The 25,238-nt window shown below is 35.7% G+C and overlaps 1 protein-coding gene across 3 annotated transcripts; it reads left to right on the top strand.

Annotated features, from left to right (window-relative positions):
- Positions 1 to 284: 284 nt before the first annotated feature.
- PDLIM3 (PDZ and LIM domain 3) lies at positions 285 to 23,485 on the top strand. 3 transcript variants are annotated; one of them, XM_066549075.1, is made up of 8 exons: positions 285 to 538; positions 5,767 to 5,918; positions 7,501 to 7,585; positions 13,398 to 13,465; positions 16,426 to 16,689; positions 19,217 to 19,344; positions 20,479 to 20,590; positions 21,475 to 23,485. In XM_066549075.1, the coding sequence occupies exons 1-8, from the start codon at positions 446 to 448 to the stop codon at positions 21,662 to 21,664; spliced, it is 1,092 nt and encodes a 363-aa protein (XP_066405172.1). In that variant the 5' UTR covers positions 285 to 445; the 3' UTR covers positions 21,665 to 23,485. The 3 variants fall into 3 exon arrangements, with proteins under 3 accessions (XP_066405172.1, XP_066405173.1, XP_066405174.1); XM_066549076.1 differs by having other exon boundaries at positions 19,217 to 19,347; XM_066549077.1 differs by lacking the exons at positions 13,398 to 13,465; positions 16,426 to 16,689 and adding an exon at positions 12,763 to 12,950.
- Positions 23,486 to 25,238: the final 1,753 nt, after the last annotated feature.

Genomic DNA, 25,238 nt, shown 5'->3' with positions numbered 1-25,238 from the left:
TGTACAAAATCAAAGCACTGCATTGCAAAGCTGAATCAAACACCAGCAACATAAACAGCGAGATACCAAGTGAGCAACAAGGTTGCTTTAAGAAACCAGGACGCTGCATCCTGAAGCTTACTGATTGTCGGGCTGAGGGGGACGCTGAAGCAGCAGATAAAGTTGATGCATTTGTTGTAAACTTTCCAGCATTCAAGCTTTATTTGTCCGAGTTTGATACTCCCCTCTGTGGGTGGAGAAGCCAAGGGACTGGCTGACGTCACCCAAAGAGCAGGGATAAAGTGCAGTGCCCACAGCTTTGGAATGAGTAAAACTTCTTAGGAGGTATAAAAGGTCGGCTGCCCTGTCTGGCAGGTGCTCTGCTGACAGCAGCCTTCCTCCTACAGCTCAGCTCCTCACACAGACCCAAGGAAAAGAGAACAGTAACAAGGAAAATCCGTCCACAATGCCACAAAATGTTGTTCTCCAAGGACCATCACCCTGGGGATTCAGGCTCTCGGGAGGAATAGATTTTAACCAACCCTTAATCATAACCAGGGTATGTACTCTTTCAATTTCCTTTCTACTTATTCCATTTAATAGTTGCTGTAGATTTTTGTCTTTTACTTTTCTGGAGTTCAGAGATGCAGACAAAGCTGTGAGCTGATAAAAAAGTAGCTGCTAGTTCTGAGGAAAGCCAGCTGAATACTAAGAGTTTTTACAAGTTTTGTGTGACATGTTTCTGTGATTGGTCTAAGAGACTTTAACTGCACTTCTACTTAGGTGTCAAAATTAAATTCAAGTGCGTTGGCAGCAGAAAAACTCTGGCATTATTTCCTAGGCTTTCAAAATTACATTTAAACCAACTAAAAGCAAGACCTCACTTTTATGCTTTCCACAACTAGCCTCTCTGATCACTAGGGGAGAAAACTGCTTGGCAGCAGCTCCTCATGCCTGGCAGTTTGTGCTTTGCAGATTAATCTGACTCTTATTTAATTAAACCAAGTTCTGTTTATTGCCAGCAAAGGCAACAATAACTGTTTTTACACATCGAAAAGTTTTCACTTTCATGAATGTTAAAAAAGTGAGTTATTAGAAAGTTATCCAGTCCTGCATATGAAATAGGGTGGGTTATTTGGTGGGTTTTGTCATATTTAGAAACTAAAAGTTTACCTTGCCCTCCCTCCCCCAATAAATGGCAAGAATTTGAGCCTTGATTCTTTTTCGTGGATTTTGAGATATGAGCTACAATATAAGAAACCAGTGACTCATCAATACAACACACTGTCAGCTGCCCTGCATCTACAGATGTGGATGTGCTCAAAATACAGGGTACATATTTTGAGAATTTCTGTATTTTCAAAATTGTGTTCAATGACCAGCAGACTAGAATTCATTCTCCTTATATTTCTGCTGCATTTCAGGACCTTAGACACACCAAATACGTGTTCCACGAGCCTCCTAATTGCTACGGGGGTTTTTTGTTTCATTTTTTCTGGGTTTTGGTTTTTTTTTAAGCCCTACACTACAACTCACTATATACACATTGCCTGGTATTGAGTATATGTCAAAAGCCTTGAAGGATGGATACCACTAGTGATATCTTGCAGTAAATATGCTTCCAAACAAGAATCAATAGAAAGTTTAAGGACCATCTTTTCACATAGTAACTAGTAAAAATTAACCTAGTGATTCATTCCAGGTTTATAAAAGCATTAAAAAATTATTTCTTTTAAATAGAGTAAATTTAAAAGCTATTATTTGACTGAATGAAGCTACATAACAACTACACCTAGAATATAGCAAAGCCTTTGGAGAAAGAGGAGACAGAAACATTGAATTTTAAAAAAAAAAATCTCTGGATGTTTTGGGGCCTTTCTTGCCTTTTATGGGCCTCTAAAAGAAAAATAGTTTCCATTATCTCTAATGAAAAATATTTTAGCGGTGTCTGGTTTGTATTTTCTTTGTGTTTAGATTAAGTGCAATGAAGTTTAAAACTGCAATAACAAAGGATGTTACTATAAATATAACTTTCTAAAGAATAAATTACTTTGCAGTTGACTCATACCTACCAAGTGCCTCACTAGACATAAGCCATTGCAGAAATGCTCAAAATCACGTTTCAAGTAGTACAATTAAATATAGCTATATATAAAAATACACATATATAGGAAAAAAATGTTACATTTGCTTAGCTCAGGTTTAAGAATATTAACAGTAAATTTGTTTAAAGTTAGTATTTTTGTTGCCACTGCATACATTTAGAAGAGTCCCTCATTAAGTATTCATGCAATACCCCTTAAGAAATAGAGAGCATTTCAAAAGATTCACCAGTCTTGCCTCTTGGGGTCTAGGTGTTCCTTTTGTAAAGGTTATCATAAGCAGCCCATTCACACTAGGTTTAACTGTCCTGACAAGAAAAACTAAATAAATAGAAATTATTTTTAAATATTTTCTGAATAAAATAATTGGACAGGTGTTAAGATTGGTTGGCTAAGTCCTTGTTCAACATGAGACAGCTTTTATCAGGACTTGTCAAGAGAGACAGACGGCATAAGAGATCATTATCCACCTGTCTAAAGAACAGATGTCACTTCAAAAGATCATGTGAAAATTGTTCTGTTGTTTTGACTGTTTCAAGCAAATGAAAAACTACAGGCCATGATCACTGGGAGAGAGGAAACACAGGAGGGGAGTAAAAATCAACATATTCAAATTCTATTATTGTCAAAACCAATAAATTAACTACAAAGATTGAAAACATTAGAATACTTGGAACTTTGTACAGATGCAAAGAAATTGCAATAATGAAACATTACAGGAACAATTGAAACTTGTGCAGTTTGGAGAGAATGGTAAAATATTATCAACTCTAGATTTAAGTTCTATTTTATTTTATAGACCTTTACCAATCACAGTACAAGTATTCACATTAACTCAATTTTATGTTTAGCCACTCTGTCTGTAGACATTCATAGCGCTCTTCAAAAAACACAGAGCCTGAAATATTTATGATGATGTAAGGTGATAAGCTTTACAAGTCTATTATCAGATGTAGAGAAATTTTTTCAGAGTTTCCTTGGAGACATTTGACCCTCATGTGGCTAAATAGTCTGTAACATCTGAATGACCAACACATATTTTTGTATTTATCCAAATCCAAGATGCCCAGGATACAGGAGTAACAGGCATACCATGCAGACATGGCCTGAAGAGCAAGGCAAAAATTTCCCAAAGCAAGACTAGAATCTACCTCATGAAGCCAGGGTGAGCAAGCAAAAGCACTACTGTCACAACACAATTCTAAGTGTTCAAAATACACAGATAATGTGTCACTAATAAGTCCTTAAGAAACAGCACCACTTAAATTATGTCAATATCATGTCAATACAAAGAACAACGTCAATATCATACCCATGATATCTTGCACTGCACAACGTGGTCCCTTCCTACTAAATGTAGTCTGCAGGGCAGGTGCCTGCTCTGCAGCCTAGCAGGCCTGGGCATGTAGAGCTCAGAACCCCCATCAAGGTGTTAAGGCCCAAGGGACATCTCAGGAGCTTGGCAATGATCAGTTCAGCCAAGGAATAGGAAATACAGACTCCTGTGCCTTTCCCTCCTTGCTCCTACCAAACGATGGTAACCCCATTCAAACATCTATGTGGTATCACTGCAGCTGCTGACAACTTACAAAATCCAAGGGATTTAGGAGCAACAGGGAGCAGGGCATGTTCTGCTAGCAGCAGAGCTGCAGGGGAATGTACTGTGCTAGGCAGACACACTACTTTATAAGGCAGGATCACTATCTCAGGGCTTTGCTGCAGTATGTCACAGGTACAGCAGATGATTTGTTGTGACGTGTAAAACACATAAGCTGCAGGGTAACCTCCATAAGGGTTATACAAGCTAAGTTACTCTTGAGAGGAAACCAAGAATGGTTGGCTTGCCCAGTTAGGTATTAAAGCATCAACAGTCACATTGGAACACGAGGAATTCTGCTGCAGTTTGTCATTGCAGAGATATTCAAACCTGCTAAGCCAAATCAGGAGCAATTCCACGTTGAAGGAAGAAGAATGATCATACCTCTAACCCCTGTCTTATTATAGTGGTATAAGTGGTCTCAATGCTGATCATTTACACTTGCAGCTGTTGAAGTTTGAGAAGTAGACAATTTTAGAGATTTCAGACTTAGACTTTATAACTTCCTCAATTCATATACAAAGAGATTATTCAGGCACCTGAACACTTTGTTAAGTACACAATACACTAGTCCATTCTTTTGAAGGGTGAGGGTGTAAAAGTCTGAAGCTGGCCATAAGCACCCCTTTGGAAAGTTTGCCTGACTTGATAAAAACACATGCATTGCAGTTTGTTGCAGTGATATGAAAAATAAGTTTACATGTGGGAATGCAGAAAAAGAGCTCACAAAACAATCTCTTTGATCATTTAGACTGCCCTAGCGGAGATGGAAAGAGGAGAGAACTACTCCCCTTCACTGATTTTTACCATTATTTCAATACTAATACAGCGCAACTCATAGTAAAAAGAATTTCTATTTGGCTTTTATGCTGACAGTAGTGTCCCCTTCAGAGACAAGTCTGCCAGCTTCACCAAAGCAGGGGTTCAGAACATGCTGGAAGTACACTGGGCAGCTTACTCTCTTCCTTTGCTAGAAAACTGTGAAACAGCACAGCTGAATAACGTCTCCATAGCATGTTTTGCAGTCAAGACAACACTTACTTTCACTATAGCACAACCCATACTGAGAAAAATTCTCTCCAATAGCTTTTTCATTTAATATACACCACAGATAAAAGAATTACATTTGGAAATAAGACTTTATTGACTTTTTTTTGCCTTCACACTGGGATTCATTTACTTACAAACAGGCAGCTAATGTTACTTTGCATGACCCAACTTGTCCCTTCTGCTCTTTGAGAGCTGAATTTCAGAAGTTTATGTGCTACAGGCATCAATTTCATGTTGCTGTCTAGGTAATCAAGAGTTGCCCAAAATGGCAATACATATGTAAGGGACGGAAATCCCACTCAGTGACCTAAGACCTCTTGTGTATGTGGTATTTGTAAGTGTTGTGGTGGCAGGAGAAGTCACCTCTTGCAAATACAGGCCTGTAATTCTAGAACAAGCTTCAGTAACATCTAAGGTCATGGCCTCTCTACAATAGTTATTTCAAAGCAAAATTATGTTGCATTTCAATTAGTTTCACAACCATATAGAAGTTTGTCAGCTAGGCAAAAAAAGAAAAAAGCAAGCATAGAAAGAGAAGTTTAGGGCTATTTCTGTGAATGTCACAGATAGTGGTACATGTACATAAGGTATGAATTGCACCACACAAACCACCATGAAGGATCAGGGCCACTGGTACTTAAATGCCATGGGATTTAAAACTAAGCACTTTAAGAAGTTCAGCAACACAATTTAATACCAGTGCTTTTCCACTGCTTGGTGTTGTTAAAGGGAAAACATAACTTTTTTTTCAAGCAAATTATATTTACAATGGCAGCGGAGAAATAATATTTAAAGATGAGTTACAGTAATTACAGAAATCAAAGTAGAGACTAATGCAGAAAGGTGAAGATAATTTCTTTTTAATTCGGAGTTATGATGAGTAAAACATTCAGATGGTTTCCTGACAATAGAACTGCAGAGCCTTGGCAAAGTACCTCCCCTGTCCAATAGGAAATAGGGGAATGTGATGAAGTTTATTTTCTCTATCAATTTTTGGGCATGAATGGTGATTAAGCAGTTACATTTTGGTCTTTTCAGATTACACCTGGAAGCAAGGCTTCAGCCGCCAACCTGTGCCCTGGTGATGTTATTATAGCTATTGATGGTCTAGGCACAGAGAACATGACACATAATGATGCCCAGGAGAGAATCAAAGCAGCTACACATCAGCTTTCTTTGAAAATAGAGAGGTATGTGTACACATCTGCCTATTTCTGAAAGAAGATATTACTCAATCAACAGTACAATTATTATATGGTGCAACTATTTAAAATAGTTTGAGGAAGTTTCCAAGATCCTTAAAAGTACAAGTACCAAACCTACCTCTTAAACTCCAGATCAAGCAAGACTCCCCAGAACCCATCTTTGTAGGCACAAAAAGAACGGCTTCCCTCATGTTATTCACACTGTAATACTGTAATTCTGTAATTCTGCTGACTGCACATGTCTTCTGTTTACTGTCAGTAAGCAAGCAGTTCTTCATGTTTTGGGGAAATAATAAAACCCCCATCTAGTGTCAGTTGTTCAGTGACCTCTCTGCTCTAACACTCCCTCAGCCACATGCGCTCGTCACTGCCTCCTTCTCCCAACTACACATGAAGCTGCCACTGCATCATCCCAGTTAGGGAAAACAGCATCACATCACACTTTCATAAGTTTAAAGCCAATCAATCTCTTTGGTCATAACATATTAAGCCTAAAAATTATTCTCAAAGCAACGTTCAAAACAAAACAGAGAAACACTGTCTTACCTGAACTGCAGTAATCCAGAAACTTTTGTGCTCACTTCTCTCTACTAGAGCCAGGAAGACAAACAACCTGCAGCTTCACATCTCCAGCTGAATTTGCTCAGCCTGTAATCAGAATCACTTGGCACACTCTTTCAGCTGTCTCCAAAACTAAGACAGGGCTGATTAACCTGAGGCTCTCAAGGAGGCACAGGTCTTTATGGTAGCTGACTTCAACAATTCTTTTGAAATACAAAAAAGTGTTTCCTTTTTTTTAAGGAGTGTTGTTGAATTACTAGAGCACACACCATAGTTAAAAATTCCTTCTGTTAATTCAATATTCTGCTACAGATTGATATGCCATTTAACAACTATCCTGGGAAGTCAGTTTCAAGATGTGATAAATCTATATACAACAAGCAGCACCAGATTCATATTTAACATTACTACTACCCTACTTTAAAATTAGCTGACACATTTCACTTTGTCAATAAAAACAGAACTGTAACTGATATTTTCATGTTTGTTACTTCTGCCTACATGAGTGAAAGAATCATCTGTGCAACTTCAATTTCCCCTTGCAAATACTTTGCATACTTAGACTGCACTTCAACATTGAAAAGCAGGCTTGACACGGAAATTATGGTCTTTAAAAAAAAGAAATTGATGTTTAGGCTTATTACTAATATATTCAATTATTCATATAAAATATTCTGAGGACCCAACATAAATTCTAGCAACCATTAAAAACTAGCAACTAAAAACTTTGGTTAGCTTGATCAGAATGGCACTAATCTCCCTTTCTTTTTGCATCTGATAACTATTAACAACCTATTTCCCATTGTTAATAGCATACATAATTTTTTTTAAGTAAATACATTTAATAGATATCAGTTACATATCATTGACATATTTTTATGTCAAATAATTAAAAAGCATAGAAAAGGCCTGCAGATTTACAAGCTGCATTATAATTTATGGGGACATACACAACTCTATAGGAATTCAAATTATTTAAATTCTGCCTCTCTTACTTTCTTTCTAGGGCAGGAACTAAATTATGGTCCCCACAAGTTTCAGAAGATGGCAAAGCACATCCCTTCAAGATAAATTTGGAAGCTGAACCTCAGGTATGAACTCTGAAAAGTTACCCAAACATTTTCATTTGCCTTTTTAAACTCAAAGAAATCTCTCTTCTGGTCATTAAAATTCTAAAACTTCTAAAACTAGAACTTCATCCATAATTGGCCAGCTTAAGCTCATATGAACCACCATGATTATGACATCCAGGAACACCATTTTATCTGACTCAATGTTTTTGATTTTTCAGCTGTAACCAAAACAAAACATTAAAAAACTACAACAAATTCTCATTTTCCTTTAAGAGTCTACATATCACCACAGTTTTATTATAGAAATAAAAGATGTCCTCTTATTCTGATACAGTTCAAGTTGCTTTAACTCTTTTAGAGATTCTTCGTCATAGGTGGAAGTTCTTCATTCAGAATAAATATCAAGTACCTAAGTGATGAACTCATCAGATCACAAACTTCATTTTGATGTAGTCAGTTAAACAGAGAGATCTTTAAATCCTGAATCTCTCTACCTCCACACATTTTTATACTATGCCACAGAACTGAAGTTTACATATTTACACAAGATCCATGTACAGGTCAATAAGCAAATCACTCGCCACTTCTGACTAGGAAAGTCTTGATCATTGTATATGACTAAAGCAAATCCAATCAATTGAAAGCCATCTCTCTTTTCAAACTCAAAAAAAGAAAAGCTACTATCAGTCAAAGCCTTCATATTGCTAATAGCAAATTAGCTAGCCACTGCTTACAACTCATCCTTTATTTCTTTCCTCTTTAACCTACATTCCTCTTTAACCTACATAAACATTTGCTGTTATCTCAAGAGCAGGGAGGGAAGAATATTCTGCTGATCCTGGAAGGCCAGGCTCAAAGCAAATATGTCAAAGTATTTATTCTGTGATATCCTAGGGAAAAAAAAATGTAAGTCTAGATTCCATTTCAATAAACCCTGTGCAATAAATACTTCCACCAATTCTGTTTTCACGGAGATGCTCCCAAACATGAATACAGCATTTCAGTGATACATTTCTCTCTCTTCTTTCTGATCTAAAACTTTAAGTGATACAGCAAACTCCATCAGAAATAATATAGCCTCTTCAGCAGCAGAAATACTATAGTGAAGAAACAAAACTATTTTAAATGCATATTCTTGTGGAAGAGCTAGGATACACATTAGATGACTAGCAATGGAACAAATTCACTACAAAAGCTAGAGAAAACCATGCAGGCATGCATGACACAAGAGCAATCCCTCTGCATGAAAGCTGCATTCCTAAAAAGGACAGTTCCTTAAAAATAGATCACAAGATTTCACTAAGTGCTATTTGGCAGACTATTGAAAAGCAGCCTCCATTGGGCAATCAGAAAAACTGTTTCTCCTACATTAAACAGACAGAATTTTCATTTAGTATATCTCTTTTTCATTCCTAGGAAGTTCAGGAGTACTGAGTATATTTCATAAATATTAGGCATCCAAAAAGTCGCAATGCTTGCAAGCAAATATACTAAATCATTTGTGGGATGTTTTACATTTTAGATTAAATTCTTCCATCGGAGTGTCCACCACTGCCTGTGGAATAAAAAATACATATAGCCTATTTTTCTACAATTGCTGGAACTTAATATGAAATTTTACAGCATATTTAGTCACATCACAAGACACAGCAGTATAGAAAACAGTAAAAGTTTCTTGAATCTCAGATGACAAATTTTTGCACAACTACAACCTGTGCTGTCCAAATCTTTTAAAAATTTGCTGAATTCTAACAATAAAGATAGGCACTGAAGCCAAGATAAATGGAGAAAAATGCAAAAGCAGTAATGTATTACTTCAAATATAGAAAACTTTTATCCAAAAGTGTTGCATACACTTACTGGTGTGCAGAAATGGAAAACCCCTGACTTCTATATGTATATATAATAACTGAAATTACTCAAAAGGTCATAGATCTTATAAATGTATCTATTTTTTTCACTCTCATCAAATAGACATTTTAAAATTCACTAAGAACATTAAGAGAAGTCAGTTATTTAAAATACATTATGAGCCAACTAAATAACAATAACAAATGATGACTTACACAATCTTCTTAATAAGTATCTAATTCAAGTTTGTAAGCTAATAAAAGATACTTACAAATGAATGGAAACCCTATTTTAAATTTTTCAGCAATGTGGCCAAATATTTGGCAAAGAATGCTTACTTTATCTTCAATGAATGAGAATTATTCTACAGATTCATGGAGATAGCTATGTGAAACCTGATAAACAATTAAATACTGTGCCCACATACAGCATGGAACAAGGAACCTTCACACTGTAGCAAACTTCTGAAGTTAAGAAGTTTGCTACAGTGTGAAGGTTTAGCCTGAGATATTAGCCTGAGAATATCCCAAAAAGTACCTGGAGACTGATACAGGCAATTGTCAGAGCACAGTAAAATTTCTCACTATTTTTAAATCTGGGAAGAGGAAGCTGAGGCAACAATTCTAATTCACAGCACTAAGTGGCTGACTGAGAGTCATTCTTGAAAGCTACACATTCCCACATAAAAAAACAGCCACCTTGATTTTGATAGACTGGAGCAACCTATAGTGTGATGGATAAATAATAGGAAATAGCAGACCACTTGAAGAATTACTAGTACAATCACATTGTATTCTGCATAAAGGCAATTTAGAACATAAGGTTCTCAACAAATATATGTAAAAAGAGAAAACAAAACCATTACATGGCAAATTTTGTCATAAAATTACTTTTAAAATGCTTTCTGCTGTATTGTCAATGTAAAAGATTGATGACTCCTAAATGTTTTCTGTTATGATCCCTTTAACCTCATTGAAAATAATTTTGTATTCATTGCCACAATTTCTTTAATTGTTTTTATTTGAACTTTTCTTTCTTACTTCTACCTTTGCTTTTGAACTTTAAACGTTCAGTCAGACTAGACTTTTGGCCATGAAGGAGATTATGCATTCCTGGGAGTTATATTATGCATGTAGATAAGTATAAAAATCTAAGAAAAACACAACCCATTGTTTTAAGAAGTTATTAGTCTATTACCATCAATAATCAACTTTTGAAACAATACAGTTGTGCTGGACTAGTTTTAAAGACTTACCCCTCTTTCTAACAGCATTCAAAGATAAAGATCTTAGTCACAAGATACCTCCAAAATGTACACATTTGTGTTTTGTCACAGCAATTACCCCAAGGAATGCCATCATATAAGCTGTGACAGATGCATTTCTACAGGCTTTTGGTGCTACATTATTTCTATCCCTGACACCTGTATCAATGCAAAAATGTAGCTAGGCCTGCAAAAAAATCAGTCAGTTGGGAAAAATAATTAATAAATTAAGTACTGTAATTCTCCAATATTCCTATTTTGAAATTTCAACAACTTCCAGTTCTCATTTAGCTTTTGAACTAAAAGAGGACTTTTCACTGACTCAACGATATCAAATAAACACAAGAGCTGGACTACTTTTGCTGCTGTATGTTCTGTCACTGACATTTTATATTAATAGATGAGTTATAAAGAAAGTAGAATTTAAGTCTCACTAACTGCAAGTTGTTTCACAACTGTTACATTGTAAACATGTTGTTATGGTGCCACATCTTCATTTCTCTATAAGAAATGAAATATGGGGATGAAATTACAATGTTCACAGTTGGTTTTGTTTGTTTTGTATCATACATGGATTTGAATCAATTTTAAATACTTTGACATTAATATCTTTCATTAAGTAGCCATGATCCTAAACCATTAGATTATTTCCATTTACTAATACATTTTTATTAACTGCAACTCTGTTCTATCAGGCAGAAAGAAGGAATTGCAAGTAAAAGCTTTGTGCTCATTTATCTGATTACTGCTTTCAGTAGCCTCTTAAAGTGCAATGCTGCTCAACATTTTCATTTAATAAAACTGCTTTTTACTGTTTGCATTTTCTGGTTGCATATTCTATATATCCATGACTTTTCTTTAGTCTGATCCTAAACTGTTGTATAACAATTGTACTCAATACCAAACACAACTGGAGAACTGGAAAAAATTTCTATGAAAATTGAAGTATTAATGACCTCTGCTATCTGAACATTGCAAGTTCAAGTTTCTAAGGAAAAGACCAAGTCAGGTTGTAGAAACTTCTTTGTTAGAAACAAAAGTTTTTTATTCCATATGGATGAAAGATCAAATGCTCTCCTCTCACAGCACTGTTTCCAAAGAGTGCCACATGCCATCAGGACAAGGTGATGGACTGCAGCAGTTCATGTCCTTCACTCACTATGGAAAAAGGGAAAAAACCCTCGGCAGACGAAAACATTAGTTTTTTTCAAAGTCCTTATTTCCGAGGCTTAGGACTGGACCTGAGCTGGAAGGGCCTCAAAGCACACTGTAATAAATATGCAGAACACAAATAAGTGAATTTTCATGCATCAAATGTCTTTATCATTCCTGGCCAACCACTACAGAAGGACATATTAAGATATCTGATAAACCATCAGAGATTTTATTTCCAGACGTTATCGTTTCAAATTCCACAAATTGAAGAAATTATCCTGGTAAATGACAAAAAACATATGGCAGAATATGGGCACATAGGCAGAATGCTTTCAAATTTACCCATTTCTGGGTTTTACTTATTTATGATGATTTCACATTAAATTATAGAGCAGTGAAATTTTTGATACACAGATATGCTTTAAAAATTAAATACATTCAGAAGAATGTCCTCAATCTGATGTGTGTTCAAGATTTTATTTCAGTTAAAATAAGCATTAAAAATTATGTGTTTTCTAGGTAAGACACTTGCAATAAAATCATACTTTTGGAAGAATGTGAAAATGAAGAAGCTAGAGATTAGCACTAAAGCAAAGAAATTAAGATAAGCATACATTTGATGTTTTATAAGAATAATGTAAACTGTGTCAAATCTGGGGACCAATATGAAAGGTCACTATAATATTCATCCCTCCCATTTCTTCTAAGCCTTCTGTTTTCCTGGAGGTGACAAATTAATGTGTATGGCTCAAGTAAGACATACAAAATTCATGGAAAAATATAATATGCCTGCACCAGTTAAAAAATAACAGAGTTGCAAAAGTAAAAATGCAGTTATTAACAAAACTGGTGTTGTCAGATTTACCCATTGCTAGCTTTGGTGTGCATTGTAGCTCTGTGTGTTTTGTCTGCCTATCATGTACAGGAATTCAAGCCTATTGGTACAGCTCACAACAGAAGGGCCCAGCCTTTTGTTGCAGCAGCAAATATTGATGACAAAAGACAGGTAGTGAGCTCCTCCTATAACTCTCCAATTGGGCTCTATTCATCTGGCAATATTCAAGATGCGCTTCATGGACAACTGAGGGGTCTCATTCCTAACTCAGCTCAAAAGTGAGTATTGGTATTTACTTACGATACATCGTCATTTCTGGTATGTCATTATCTGTTCTGGTTTCAATTTAAAAGTCCAGCTCTTGCTGTTTTTTTCTGAGACTCAGGAAATTATTCATTATCCAAAAAAAAGGGTGATCAAAGAAATATTTTTTTCCAACACCAAGAACTATCCATTCAGCTTTCTTGCAGGTAGCTACAATTTGCCCTCTGCTTTGGGCTGCAACACTACCCTCCAACCTTCTCTCCTGTAACTGCACTTTACTCTGCATGTTTCTGAACACTACAGTGATTGTATTTTGAGCACCGGGAATGAACAAACTAAACATGGTTGCTTTGTGGTTAAAATTTGTAAACATTGTTAGCTACGTTTAAACTAGAAAGCATTATGACTGAATGAGGATTTGTAGGCCAAAGAAAGCTATTTTATCTCTTTTTGCTTTACAGGATATCAACTACTTTGAGCACAAGCATAATATTCGGCCCAAACCCTTCATAATCTCAGGCCGAAGCAGGTTATAAACTTTGAGTGCTGTGCTGGATTTGATGCATGGTGTTATTTTTTTAATGGATGGATACTCACCATTGACATTAACTAAGCATTCTGATGCATTTGAAATTTACTTACAGTATTAGACAATCTAATGCTGAAATTAAAAGCAAACAAACAAAAATAATTAAATGGTTGTCTTTCAGAACTCAGGCTTGAAATTCCAATTTCTCTTTCCAAAGCAAAGTAGATCTACACTACCATCTGAGTCTGAAGTAACTGCAGCCATGATTCAGTTTACAGCGCAGCACCAGATATTGTACACTTACAGATCTTTGCCACTATGATATCTTCTTCTGACCAAACACAGTGTAATTTGTTAACATGCTAAATAAAACATAGCTACATAGTACATATATATTGCATATTACATATAAATAAAAGATAGTTAAAGATAGAAAGTTTTAAGCTAGGCCCTTCAGAGATTTCAAATTTGCATTTCAGCAGACCTCTTTCCAGAGGACAACCTACTGCTGAGCTAAAAGTAGCAAAACTGATGCCACAGGTATGTAAAGTTCCAAAGCAGAAAGTCTTATGTATTTAGATCCATTATTTTAGTGTAATAAACCTCTGTCTTAACTGGTGATGAAATTCCTCACTACTGTTTTCATTATTACAGAGGGGACAAAACCAATGCAAGCTCTGTGGCTAAAACCACAAGGAAGCTCAAAAGGGCCTGAGGGATGAAATATATTGTGATGTGATCCTTTTTCCTTTCTAGCAGTAGCAGTATGTGGGACCACTAGGTACCATTTTACAAGTGCCTAGATTTATGAAGAATCAAATGAGTATCAAAAGCCTAATCTCACAATTAAGAAATGAAAATGATGTCGTATTTTTAATGACATCAATGTTGAAGTAAATGGCCTTTTACCAGAATAAAAAGTGAAGAAGATAAACTGCAAAAACTACCCCAACTGCAATGCAACAAATTTAAGAACTTCAGTTGGGCAAGGTCTGTCTGGAATTCTAGCACTGGGAAGGTTTGCACTTGCAAACTGCAGAATCTTTGACAGAGGGTGTTACATCTACAAAACCTTGATAGTTACAGTTTTTCTACTAATTTTCATCAGTTGGACTTAATCCACTGCTAAACACAGCAAAAAATAAACCACCTCAGCTCTAAATATCCCTTTAGAATAGATAGCAGAGGCTAAATAGGACTCTGACTAAAAGAAGACATGACTGTGGACTGTGGGTTTGAGCTAATGGATTGGACATTGGACAGAATTTGGGACTTCACTCTGGTGAAACTAACTGGAAATTGTCTTTAATATATAACTATATGCTATTCATTTTTTACCTATAATTTATTCTGTTTTAATATTACTTTGGCTTCATGTAGTGAGAGTGACAGTTGTGCTTTTTCTAGTCTTTTCCTGCTACATTCCATTTACTAACACTATTAGCACTGACAGAACTTATTCTACTGCAGGATCTAATGGGGTGGTATTGTTTCTTCTAAAAGAAAATACTGCAAATATGTATGTTGCCCTGTGTGAATTTTTTGGCTGGCTCATGCTTGGTGATGATGCACAACTATATTTGCATTAAGGCTTGCCTCCTATTTCAGGAATGCCTTTGTTTGACATATCTTTGATGAAAAAATGTGTATTTCCCTTTAAAACTTTGAGAAAGTGGTCCTACACAAATTCTGCTTTGAATCAAAGAGAGAATTTTGGGTTTTCTACTTCACCCAAGAGTAGCTACTGGGCAGAGTTCTGTACTATCAAACTGGGAAACAGAGCATTGTCCCAGGTTTACACAGCTTGGAAAGAACTACCCACAACCCTGATATCAGGGTGGAGGACAGAGATGAAGCATTTATTGTCCCACAGCTCAGAATATCACATAAACGCAAACCAATGACTGTAGAAAGAATTGGTTATGTGCTGTTACACGGCAACAGCAAAGAAATACCCCTTAACAAAGAAATCCTCTGAGGTACCATGCAGACAAGATTGAAGTATTCAAAATAGTGATACTGAAAAAGACTTCAGGTCTAATATTCACATTCTTTTGCTAATCTCTTTCCAGGTATGTTGAATTGGTGTACAGTTACTTCAGTCATGTCAAGCAACACTAATATTTTTTAAAAGTGTACCTCTTATTTTTTATATATAAATTATATGTAACATCTACTTCAAAAGCCATAAGACTAATTCTATGAATTAACCCATTGCTTTTGTGGAGGACCACTTTATATTCTACTGGAAACACTGTAATTTAGAAAAGCAAAAGTAAGCCTGGATGTTTTATTAACTTTTCTTCTTTGCAATGATCAACAAATATATTTTTTTTAATTTGTTTAAACTAGTTTTAAAAGATACAGAAATATTTTACTCTAGAATTTAAGTAAAACTAGGAAATGTCACATTCATTGTATTACACTACTTCATAGTAGTTTTTTGGCAGTGAAGTGAGATAATTGTGAGGTACAGAACTGGAATGATGTGTCTAGGATTCTTCCAGTGCTGCAAGTGTTTATTCTGTCTCTGACATGAACAACTTACATAAAGTTTGCCTCCTACCCTTTTGATAGATTATGAGAATTACTCACTTAGAACAGAGAATTTTAGGGAGGCTTCATTATTCCACAATAAAACCTAGCATTAAAAATGTAAAATAATGTTATATACTGAATTATTTCATCTATCAAAGGATTTTTACTATCTTTAAAGAAAATGCATGCCAGAATTTTGAGGACTGCTTTATAACTGGCCTTGATACTTTTTATAGGAAAACTATCATCAATAACCACACGTACTTTTGCTTTTCTCTACTTTCTGTACTTTTGCTTTTCGGAGCTCGCTCCACTTATGCTTTTCAGCGCTGTTAACATCACCGTACCCCTGTCCTTTTGTCTTCACTCTCTGTAATCCCATGCACACTGCACCCTTTCCTGCCCTGTGGCCATGAACACAGTGGATGCAGCACTCCCTCGGGGCTGGACTGTGGCAGTGGGCGCAGCACCCCCTCTTCCATTAGCACGGTCAGCTCCATCTGCCCCACGGAGCTGAAAGCGGTGTCTAAGATGGCCCCCAATGTGCCCCTGGAAATGGAGCTTCCCGGTGTCAAGATTGTACACGCCCAGTTTAACACACCTATGCAGTTGTACTCAGATGACAATATCATGGAAACACTGCAAGGCCAAGTTTCTACAGCTCTGGGGGAAACACCTGTCATAAGGTAATTAGAGCAGCATCTATAATATTTATAAATACACTAATTTAAAGTATACCAAAAAAAATAGTATCACACTGTTCCTATGAAAAGGGGGAAAACGGTTAGAGAGAAACCAAGTAATTTAAAACCATTCAATATTCACTAAAATATTAGTCATTTCTGGGTTTTAACCCAAAGTATTAAAGGAGTCCTTCAGAATGTACAAATAAATTTTTCATAAGTAATAATCTTAGAATTGCAGCTAATAAATAAAAACTATGATATTGCCTGGACTACTGCCTGACTGACCACTCCAAAATTTAAAAATTTTTAATCAACTGTTATATTTATCTAATAATGATTTTAAATTTTCATCTTATTAATAATTCATAAAATAATAATAAACAAAATTTATATCTACTGTTGAAATTCAGGTTACGAAGATTAGGAAATAGTATAGATGGTTATAGTATTCTAGATACTTAACTCCCATTCTAGACTCATTCAGTACAACTAAATCTCATATAAAAAGAGACAGAATTGACTGTAGGCCTACAATTCCTGTCTGACTTATGAATTTATTCAGTGCACAACTAAAGTCAGATAGGAACCTTATGTATATGGATAACAATTATGATTATACAATAAAAAATTTTAAAGCACTATTCATTTTTAGGAGACAATTCACCACTTAGGTTGCTTTATCTTTACCTTTGCATAATAGTGACCTATTTTCCTGTTTTACAACAGTACTTAAGTTAATAATTCATAATATGTATGGCATAAAATAAAGCTAAGTACTAATATTTTAAATAAGAATAATCACTGGCACCAATGAGCCTTCTTCAGCACCTTGCTGAATTTGGCTGCTGCTAACAAAAAATCCATATCTATATAAAAGTATTTAGGTTCATCCTATTTAATGAAAACTGTAGTTAATGAAGTCTTTTCAGAGTGAAGTTACTCTATTGCTCAAATATTTATGCTCAATCAGAACAATTAGAGAACAATAAAAGAAAAATTTGCTGCTTCATTATTGTGAAATAATGGATTAAGCCCAAAGTAATCAGATTTCACACTGCCTGTGACATCGCCTACTCTCTCTATGCAGGTTTGAAATGTCTCTTGCTGTGGGATGGTTTTCACTATGAATACATTAAGAAATGTAAAATGACACATTTGTGTCTGGGGTTTTTGCCTTCTGTATGTAATTGCATTATCACCTGCTTTATATTTATAAATAGTTTAGTAAAGAGGAGAGAATTCAGGGGTTTAATTAAACATTGCCAAGAATTGTAAAAACTACACTACTTCTATTCATTAAAAGCTCACAGGAGAAACTGGTAGTTTTTTCACCAGCTTAAAGATGGCTCAAAGAAATCTACTGATTGATGAAGATCAAAAAATTCACTTAAGCAACAGGGGTCACTGTCCAACTGCTGCTGCTCTTACTGGGCCATTTGGCAGCTTGGATGCTACCTGGAGAAACAAACTAAACCATTTAAAGAAAAACCCAGTCTAATTCTTCGTGAACAGTAGTAAGCCAGTTGCAACAGGAAATTTAAACTGGACATTTGCGTGTGTAGCTGTAAGACAACAGACTTCATCAAAGTAAATTTGGATGCTTCTGATTACCCCCAGTAAGTGCATGAAATTTACAAATGCTACATACTCAGTCTAATTCCTGTCAGTGCTTACAGACCTCTATTCTTCCTCTTGACTACTTAGGATGCCATTTATCATGAACAATTTGAAATATTCAGCAGAGTTTAAAATGCCTCTGAAAATATTCTCAGTAAAATCTTTGTTTCACAGATCATTTGAGATTCAACCATGAACTCCTGTTTGGGCAATAAATTGCTTTATATTTTTATTATAACACTGCCATTGCAAAAGAAATCCTCTTTTTATTTTTATTAAATTAAGAAATAGAACATCCATTTTTCAGTATTCACCTTACAGTGTTTCCTATTTTGCAGTATTTATTTCACTCCTTTTTTGTAATCTCTGTATGTTTAATAAATAACAATTCTCTTAGCCAAATAATCACCATGTTACCTAGTGATCAAGCTAACTTAGAAGTCATGTTCTCCCAAAAGATTTGACTGGTTAGGTTTTGGCTGACCTTATGTAAAGGCATGAGTTGTGATTTTAACAACATTCTTGAGAGCAGCTGCTGCAAAAAGGGAACTTCTGGATACCATAGCAGAGAGCACCTGGTAATACAGCAGATGATTACTGGAATGAAACTACTTTGAGATTAAATGGCCTTTTCTCAAATGCCAGTAGAGCCAAAATAGTAATTATGGAAATATGTAAATGAGTTTCTAGATTTATTTTTGTAACAGTTGCACTGATTTAATTATTTTCATTACTTTTTAGATCAAGGAGGCCATATAAATCAATGCTACCTGGGAAGAAAGTTTCTCAGTAGTCATAGGAACATGTCTTTATGTTTGTTTCTTGAATCATACTCTATGCCTGGTAGAGACATTGCTTTAGAGTTATGTTTGATAAACTGTTTTTATCTGCTCTTCCTTCTTTGACACAGTGACCCATCTCCCAACTCAGTGTGTCAGTCTGACGTGTACAAGATGCTGCACGCCAACCAGGAGGAGCCCAGTCAGCCGCGCCAGTCTGGCTCCTTTAAGGTGCTCCAGAATTTAGTCTCCGAGGAAGGTGGTTAATAACAACATATTCTACCTGTTCAAATACTTTCAAAATGTTTGTGGGAGGGGGGAATCCATGAAGAAAATAAGAAAGATTAGAGATACAAGAATTCCTGAAAGCCCAAATAATTCCTGACCTTATAGCCGCCACACCAGTCTCCTGCCATTTCCCCTCCTTGCTACAGCAAGCAGTCTCCTCTGTGAATACAATGCAGGTGCTGATCACATTTTCCAGAATCTCCTCTCAGATTTTAAGATCTTTAATATCCAAAGTTGACTTGAACTGAACATGAAGTTTTTTCTGTGAGCATTTTTGGGACAAGATGCTTATACTCATGACACCAAGAAAGAAAACACTCTCTTCCACATCCAGGAAAAAAGGAATTTAAACTAATCCTGAAATCCCCTTAAATCTTATTTCCTCTTCATTCTAAATCAAAACTGAAGACAATATAATTTATAGTCATATTTCCTTCAAATGAAGAAGTTTTGAAAATAAAATTATTAAAGGCAGCAAGTTTATTAAATTGAGCAAAAAGAACATAAAGACCAAAATAGAACCAAAATTAGCCTAAAAGGTAATATTTTAAATTTTAATGTTTATATATCAATAGTTACTGGAGAAGGAATAAAGTCATCCAATTGTCTACATATATATCATTGTGGGATTTTACTTAGCATTTTCTTGTATTTTGCTATTATTTTGTATTGATATCATGTTACTAATCTTTCCAAATTGTTGTACGGTTAGTTATATAAATAAGAAGATTTCTGACAATAAGTCTGGATTATGTCATGTTTCTGTGTTAAAGTCCAATCCTCCTCCCTCTCTGCTACATCCAAGACCTACTCTCAGAGAATTAGGTGATGTCCATGAGGCAGAGAGCACTGCATATGCAAACTCTTTTGGACTTACTTTTGGCTACAGCTTACAAAATATTTCTCCTGATTCCAAAGAGGTGGAATCTGGCCTACTAAACTTTTCTAGTGGGATTGCATTGTTTGCTCATGTAAGTGAAAGCCTGTAAAAACATCCAGAAGAGTACATACAGTACAGAAAGTACAGAAAAGTGCAGAAAAGTACTTAACTGCATCAGATGCTTTTATATTATCCTGTACATAACAGGATTGTTTTGTTTCTCAGATGGGCGCCCTGTGGGAACAAGAAGTGTGAAAGCACCTGTAACAAAGATACCTACTGCCATGCCTGGTGTCCAGAAAGTGCCACAGTGTGACAAATGTGGGAGTGGGATTCTGTAAGTTGTTTATTTTTCGTTTTAGAGATCCCCAGCTCAAGCACATGTCATCCTCAAACACCACTGGAAACTACAGAAGTGCTGCTAGAGAATAGAGATATAAAAATATATTGTTCCAAATGTCAAATTATAACCTGTACCTTCAACAATTTTAATACAGATTATATAAGTTTTGACTAAGTACCACTGAGGTTTTAATTGAGATTTCTCAGGACCTTTTGCAAGTCAATTATTAACAATTACACAATGAAACCAGCAGCTACCCATGCTGTGCTGTGTCAGGCTGTGAATTCCCAAAAATTTCTTGCTAATGCAAAGCATCCTTTTCCCAACCCAGTGGGAGTATTCAGAAAGCTCTATAGTCCTGTTTTAAAACTATCAGATTTCTACCTGATTGATATCACTAACTTCAGCAAAGAACACAGATAGTGATGAACTGAGAAAACACACACATGAAGAAAAAGCAATGTGGTTTTGAAAGTCATTTTGTCACCCTTTTAATAAGTTAGGCTGTGCTTTCTGTCCTGTAACCATACCAACATGTTTCTTCAAACTCTTCATTTTCCAGGGCTTGTGAACTATGTGATCAACTCTACAGCATTTCATGTCACCTACTCAAACTCAACATCCAACCTTAAATTATATAGTAGTTTCTAAAACCACAAGATGAACAACTGTAAAGCCTTAAAATAAATACCTAGAACATACCTTGTATCATAGAATCAGAATGGTTTGGGTTGGGAGGGACATTAAAGATCCTCTAGTTCCAACCCCCTGCCATCGGCAGAGACAACTTCTAATAATCCGGGTTGCTGCAGTTTCTTTTCTCATTTTGAATTCGTATTCATTGATTGGGCCTTTTTCTTTTCCTTGTTTCCAAATAGAGGGACAGTGGTGAAGGCACGTGATAAATACCGGCATCCGGAATGCTTTGTGTGCTCTGACTGCGATCTCAACCTGAAACAAAAAGGCTACTTCTTTGTGGAGGGCCAGCTGTACTGTGAAGCTCACGCCCGCGCCCGCATGAGGCCACCAGAGGGATACGAAACAGTCACGGTTTACCCCAAATGCTAGTCCTAGGTTAACACACAAATGTATGCATGCACACAAAAAGCCTTTACCAGCTTAGAACTGCAGTACGAGTGTCAAGACTTCTGCCTAAATCCAAAGTAGCAGCTTTTAAACCTTTCCCTATGGGATTCTGAGAGAGGCAGAAGTCCTTGTTAGCCAGCAATAGATTATTATACCACCAAAATTCTGCTAAAATATTGGTTTTGAAACTGTCAGTATAACTCAAGGAAGTATAAACTAAAAAAGCTCTCCAGAACACAAAAAGTGAAACAGCCGAGGTATTACATGAATGCTACAGCATTATGTACACACACACATATATATATATATATTATATACATAAGTGCTGTAAGCAAGATATTACTTTTAACTTAAATTAGGTATTTGTGCAAACACCAACGCCATCAAAGTCTTACAGGCTGGGCCGCTATAAATGTAGAAACTTGACAGATTAGAAAAACAGCAATTTTACATGTTTAGTACAAAACAAGCAGTTGTTCATGTCTGCTATTATTCAACTATCATTAATGTATGCCCCAAACATGTTTTGCTTACTTTGCTCTGAATTTGGGGTTATAGTGCCTTAATTTTCTGATGCAGCAACTGTGATAAAAAATAAATGTCAAGTCACACAATAAATGGTTAGTATAATAAAGACTGGTTAGTATGAAGCAAAGGAAAAGTTCTACATTGTCTTAATGATTTTGAAATGATATCAACTTTCACATCACTTTGCAGAAAATTGTTCTAAGGCATGCACACACATAAATTGTTTTTTGGAAAAAGAACCTCACACTCTAATAAGAATTGTGAATTCATTGTGAATTGAGAATGAAAACAAATTTTAAAACTTTTCTGCAGAAAATGATAGTGGATGTTCGTATCTCCATATTTAAATTTCCGTACTAGAAACAATGGGGAAATATCATCACAATATCTTTATTGCTGATAAATTAAAGCTTGGACAACTTTAAAATAAAATGTTAATTAAAATATGCAAAGGCAAGGTCTTTTATTAAAAAGCCTGGTGAAGTCTTAAGGAACAAAAAACCAAAAAGCTGAAGGAATATGGGTTTGTAATCAATTTCTGAAACTTGTCAAGGACTACATTGTTTTCTGGTAGGTGCCAGCCACATAAACACACGTAATGGGAAAACCATACTTAGCACTTTTAGAAAACATCAAACCAAGTCATAAATTCTTTATTGGGGTACTTTGAACATGCTCTAAAGTAGAAAAATCTCCAAAATTTTATATCAAGTCCACAAGACTAGCAAAAAATTAACAACCCAGAGACAAACAATCTCATGTACTTTACCCATTCTATAATGTAAGCCTATAATACAAGTAGAATGTGGAATCAAAATAAATTATACATACTTTAAATTTATTTTAAAAATTCACAGGTCCCAAAGATTTAAATACAATGTCCATATCTTCAAAGACTTCTCAAAATGTCTTAAAGTATTTTTTCAGAACTCAAAAGTTTTAAAATGTGTGTGTCACTGCATTTATTACTTACATTTCCATATCAAAAGCAGAGATTGAAAAAAAAAGCGTTGCACCCTTTTCAAGGTTACTTCCTGAATTATTTTTGGGCACAAAATATAATTCTGCTCCTCAGGTATCATGGAGGAAATGTGTAGTATTAATATTTTTTCATTGATAAAGCTCATAAATCTGAAAATCCTTTTGAAAATAAAAGTGTGCATAATGTCTATTTTTACAAACTTAAAATGTCATTCATTATTTCAAATGTTTGTTTAATTTTTATGTCTTTGTGAGGTAACTAAAAGTAAAAATAAATCTACTACATATGATACATATTCTGTGTTTCTTTTCATCTGGTATGGAAAATGAGGAAGTGTGAGTGTCAAGTGACCTGACAACAACAGAGGTTTGGATTTCAGTTGGAGAGAGCAGTGTGCTTTGGATTGATCAGATCCCTGGCAAAAATGAAAGACAGTTTTTATATTAGGCATTGGAGTACACATCCAGGGCTTTCTAAAACAGAATGAGATCACGTGCTTTCCAAACTAAAGACTCAAAACTCTTTTTAACACACCAAACACACCAATTGTAAATGTGGGGAAACTCTTGGAAATACAGACACAAGAAGTCATAGAACATGTCCTGATGCTGAAACTCTGGGGTAAGTTCAGTGGTATTGCATCATCCTGTAGTGATATTTTGGGAGATTTGAAGTTGGATGTGGCTTTGATAGAATCAGAAGGTAAGCCTATCTAATTGCAGGTACTGACCTAGATGAAAACCTGTACAACACTATAACATCAAGTCAACCCTTATTTCAGTTAATGCAGATTCTGAAATCTCTGATCCTGATAGAGGAGAAAAATAGGAAATCTCACCCCAGCCACTTCACTCTGGGAGAACTGAATATAGTTTTAAATGTGAGAGGAAGATACACCAATTCTCTCTGTTGCATCCTCAAGGTCGAATTCTTTATCTCAGTAGGGTGTCACTGGTTCCTGGCACACAAGGTGGCCACCTAAAGGTCTACCCACTGTATCTGCTGGCTTCAGAACAGTGTAGCCTCTCAATCCTGATGGTAGCTTAATGCTACTGTGCCTCTCAGCTGTGCTTGGACTCTTACATATATTACAAGCCAAAGGCAGGCATGGCATTTATTTTTAGCTGGAGAAAAAGGTAGAAGTGTGACCTCATATGCTTTTCATCTCAACTCTCCAGATGTTGATCAAGAAGTGGGAAAAGCTTTCCCTAGCTATGCTACTGCTACATAAACATCAGGGCTGTTCTGGGAGATATTAAAAACTTATAAGAAACTGCAGTATTCCAAATGATGAAGCCAATAATTACTTCTGAAAATATATAAATTAATTTATATGTTACTTTTGAATCAATTCTTCCAAGACAAATGCCTTTGGTCTTTTAAATAATGCAGTTTTGCAAAAAAACTGAAATCTTAGAAAGTACTCTAGAGTAGCTAAAAGAGTCTGCTTTTCCCATCAAATAAATAGCTTCCTTCATTTTTTCAACTACCTTTCATCACCTAAAAAATTAGACTCACACTTCTGTTCAGATCAGAAGTGGGCTATTGAATGCAAACCCCCCACTGTTCCCAAGACTGCATTTTGGTTCACATCACACAACTTCAGAGTACACAAAGTGGTTTCCTTCAGGATGAAACTCAACCAGAAGTTGTGATCTGGGAGCACTGCTAATGCACACCAACCACTAAAGGGAACTCAGTCCATAGAATCAAACTAGAGCTGAATAGACCATGCCTGACACCTGTGTTAAGGCAGATGCCTCAATACCAATTGATCTGCTCCTACTGCATCTTGCTGCCTTTTAAAACACACCTAGCTTCAAGAATTGCTTGCAAGTTTCATAGAGAAAAGGCTTCTTAACAGAAATTAAATCACTGACTGCTTATCCAATCTCAGAAATTGGACCTGATTTCAGATGTTTCAAAGCTCAGAGCTGTTTGATCAAGATTTCTGGTTCAAATTTCTATAAACCATATCAAGGAGAATAACTCTGCAGCTGGGTATAGATTTAACTTGCTTGTAAAAGACATGTACTTGATTTAAAC

The sequence above is a fragment of the Molothrus aeneus genome, chromosome 4 (assembly GCF_037042795.1).
Source record: "Molothrus aeneus isolate 106 chromosome 4, BPBGC_Maene_1.0, whole genome shotgun sequence".
Lineage (NCBI taxonomy): Eukaryota > Metazoa > Chordata > Aves > Passeriformes > Icteridae > Molothrus > Molothrus aeneus.
This window is presented reverse-complemented; position numbering and strand designations above follow the sequence as displayed.

What these genes read in the sequence shown, in the direction of transcription:
- PDLIM3 (XM_066549076.1), top strand. Translation starts at nt 446, where the DNA reads ATGCCACAAAATGTTGTTCTCCAAGGACCATCACCCTGGGGATTCAGG. An exon ending in ATTTGGAAGCTGAACCTCAG is followed by an intron (nt 7,586 to 13,397) that starts GTATGAACTCTG and finishes TTTGCTTTACAG; the next exon opens with GATATCAACTACTTTGAGCA. An exon ending in ATAATCTCAGGCCGAAGCAG is followed by an intron (nt 13,466 to 16,425) that starts GTTATAAACTTT and finishes CCATGAACACAG; the next exon opens with TGGATGCAGCACTCCCTCGG.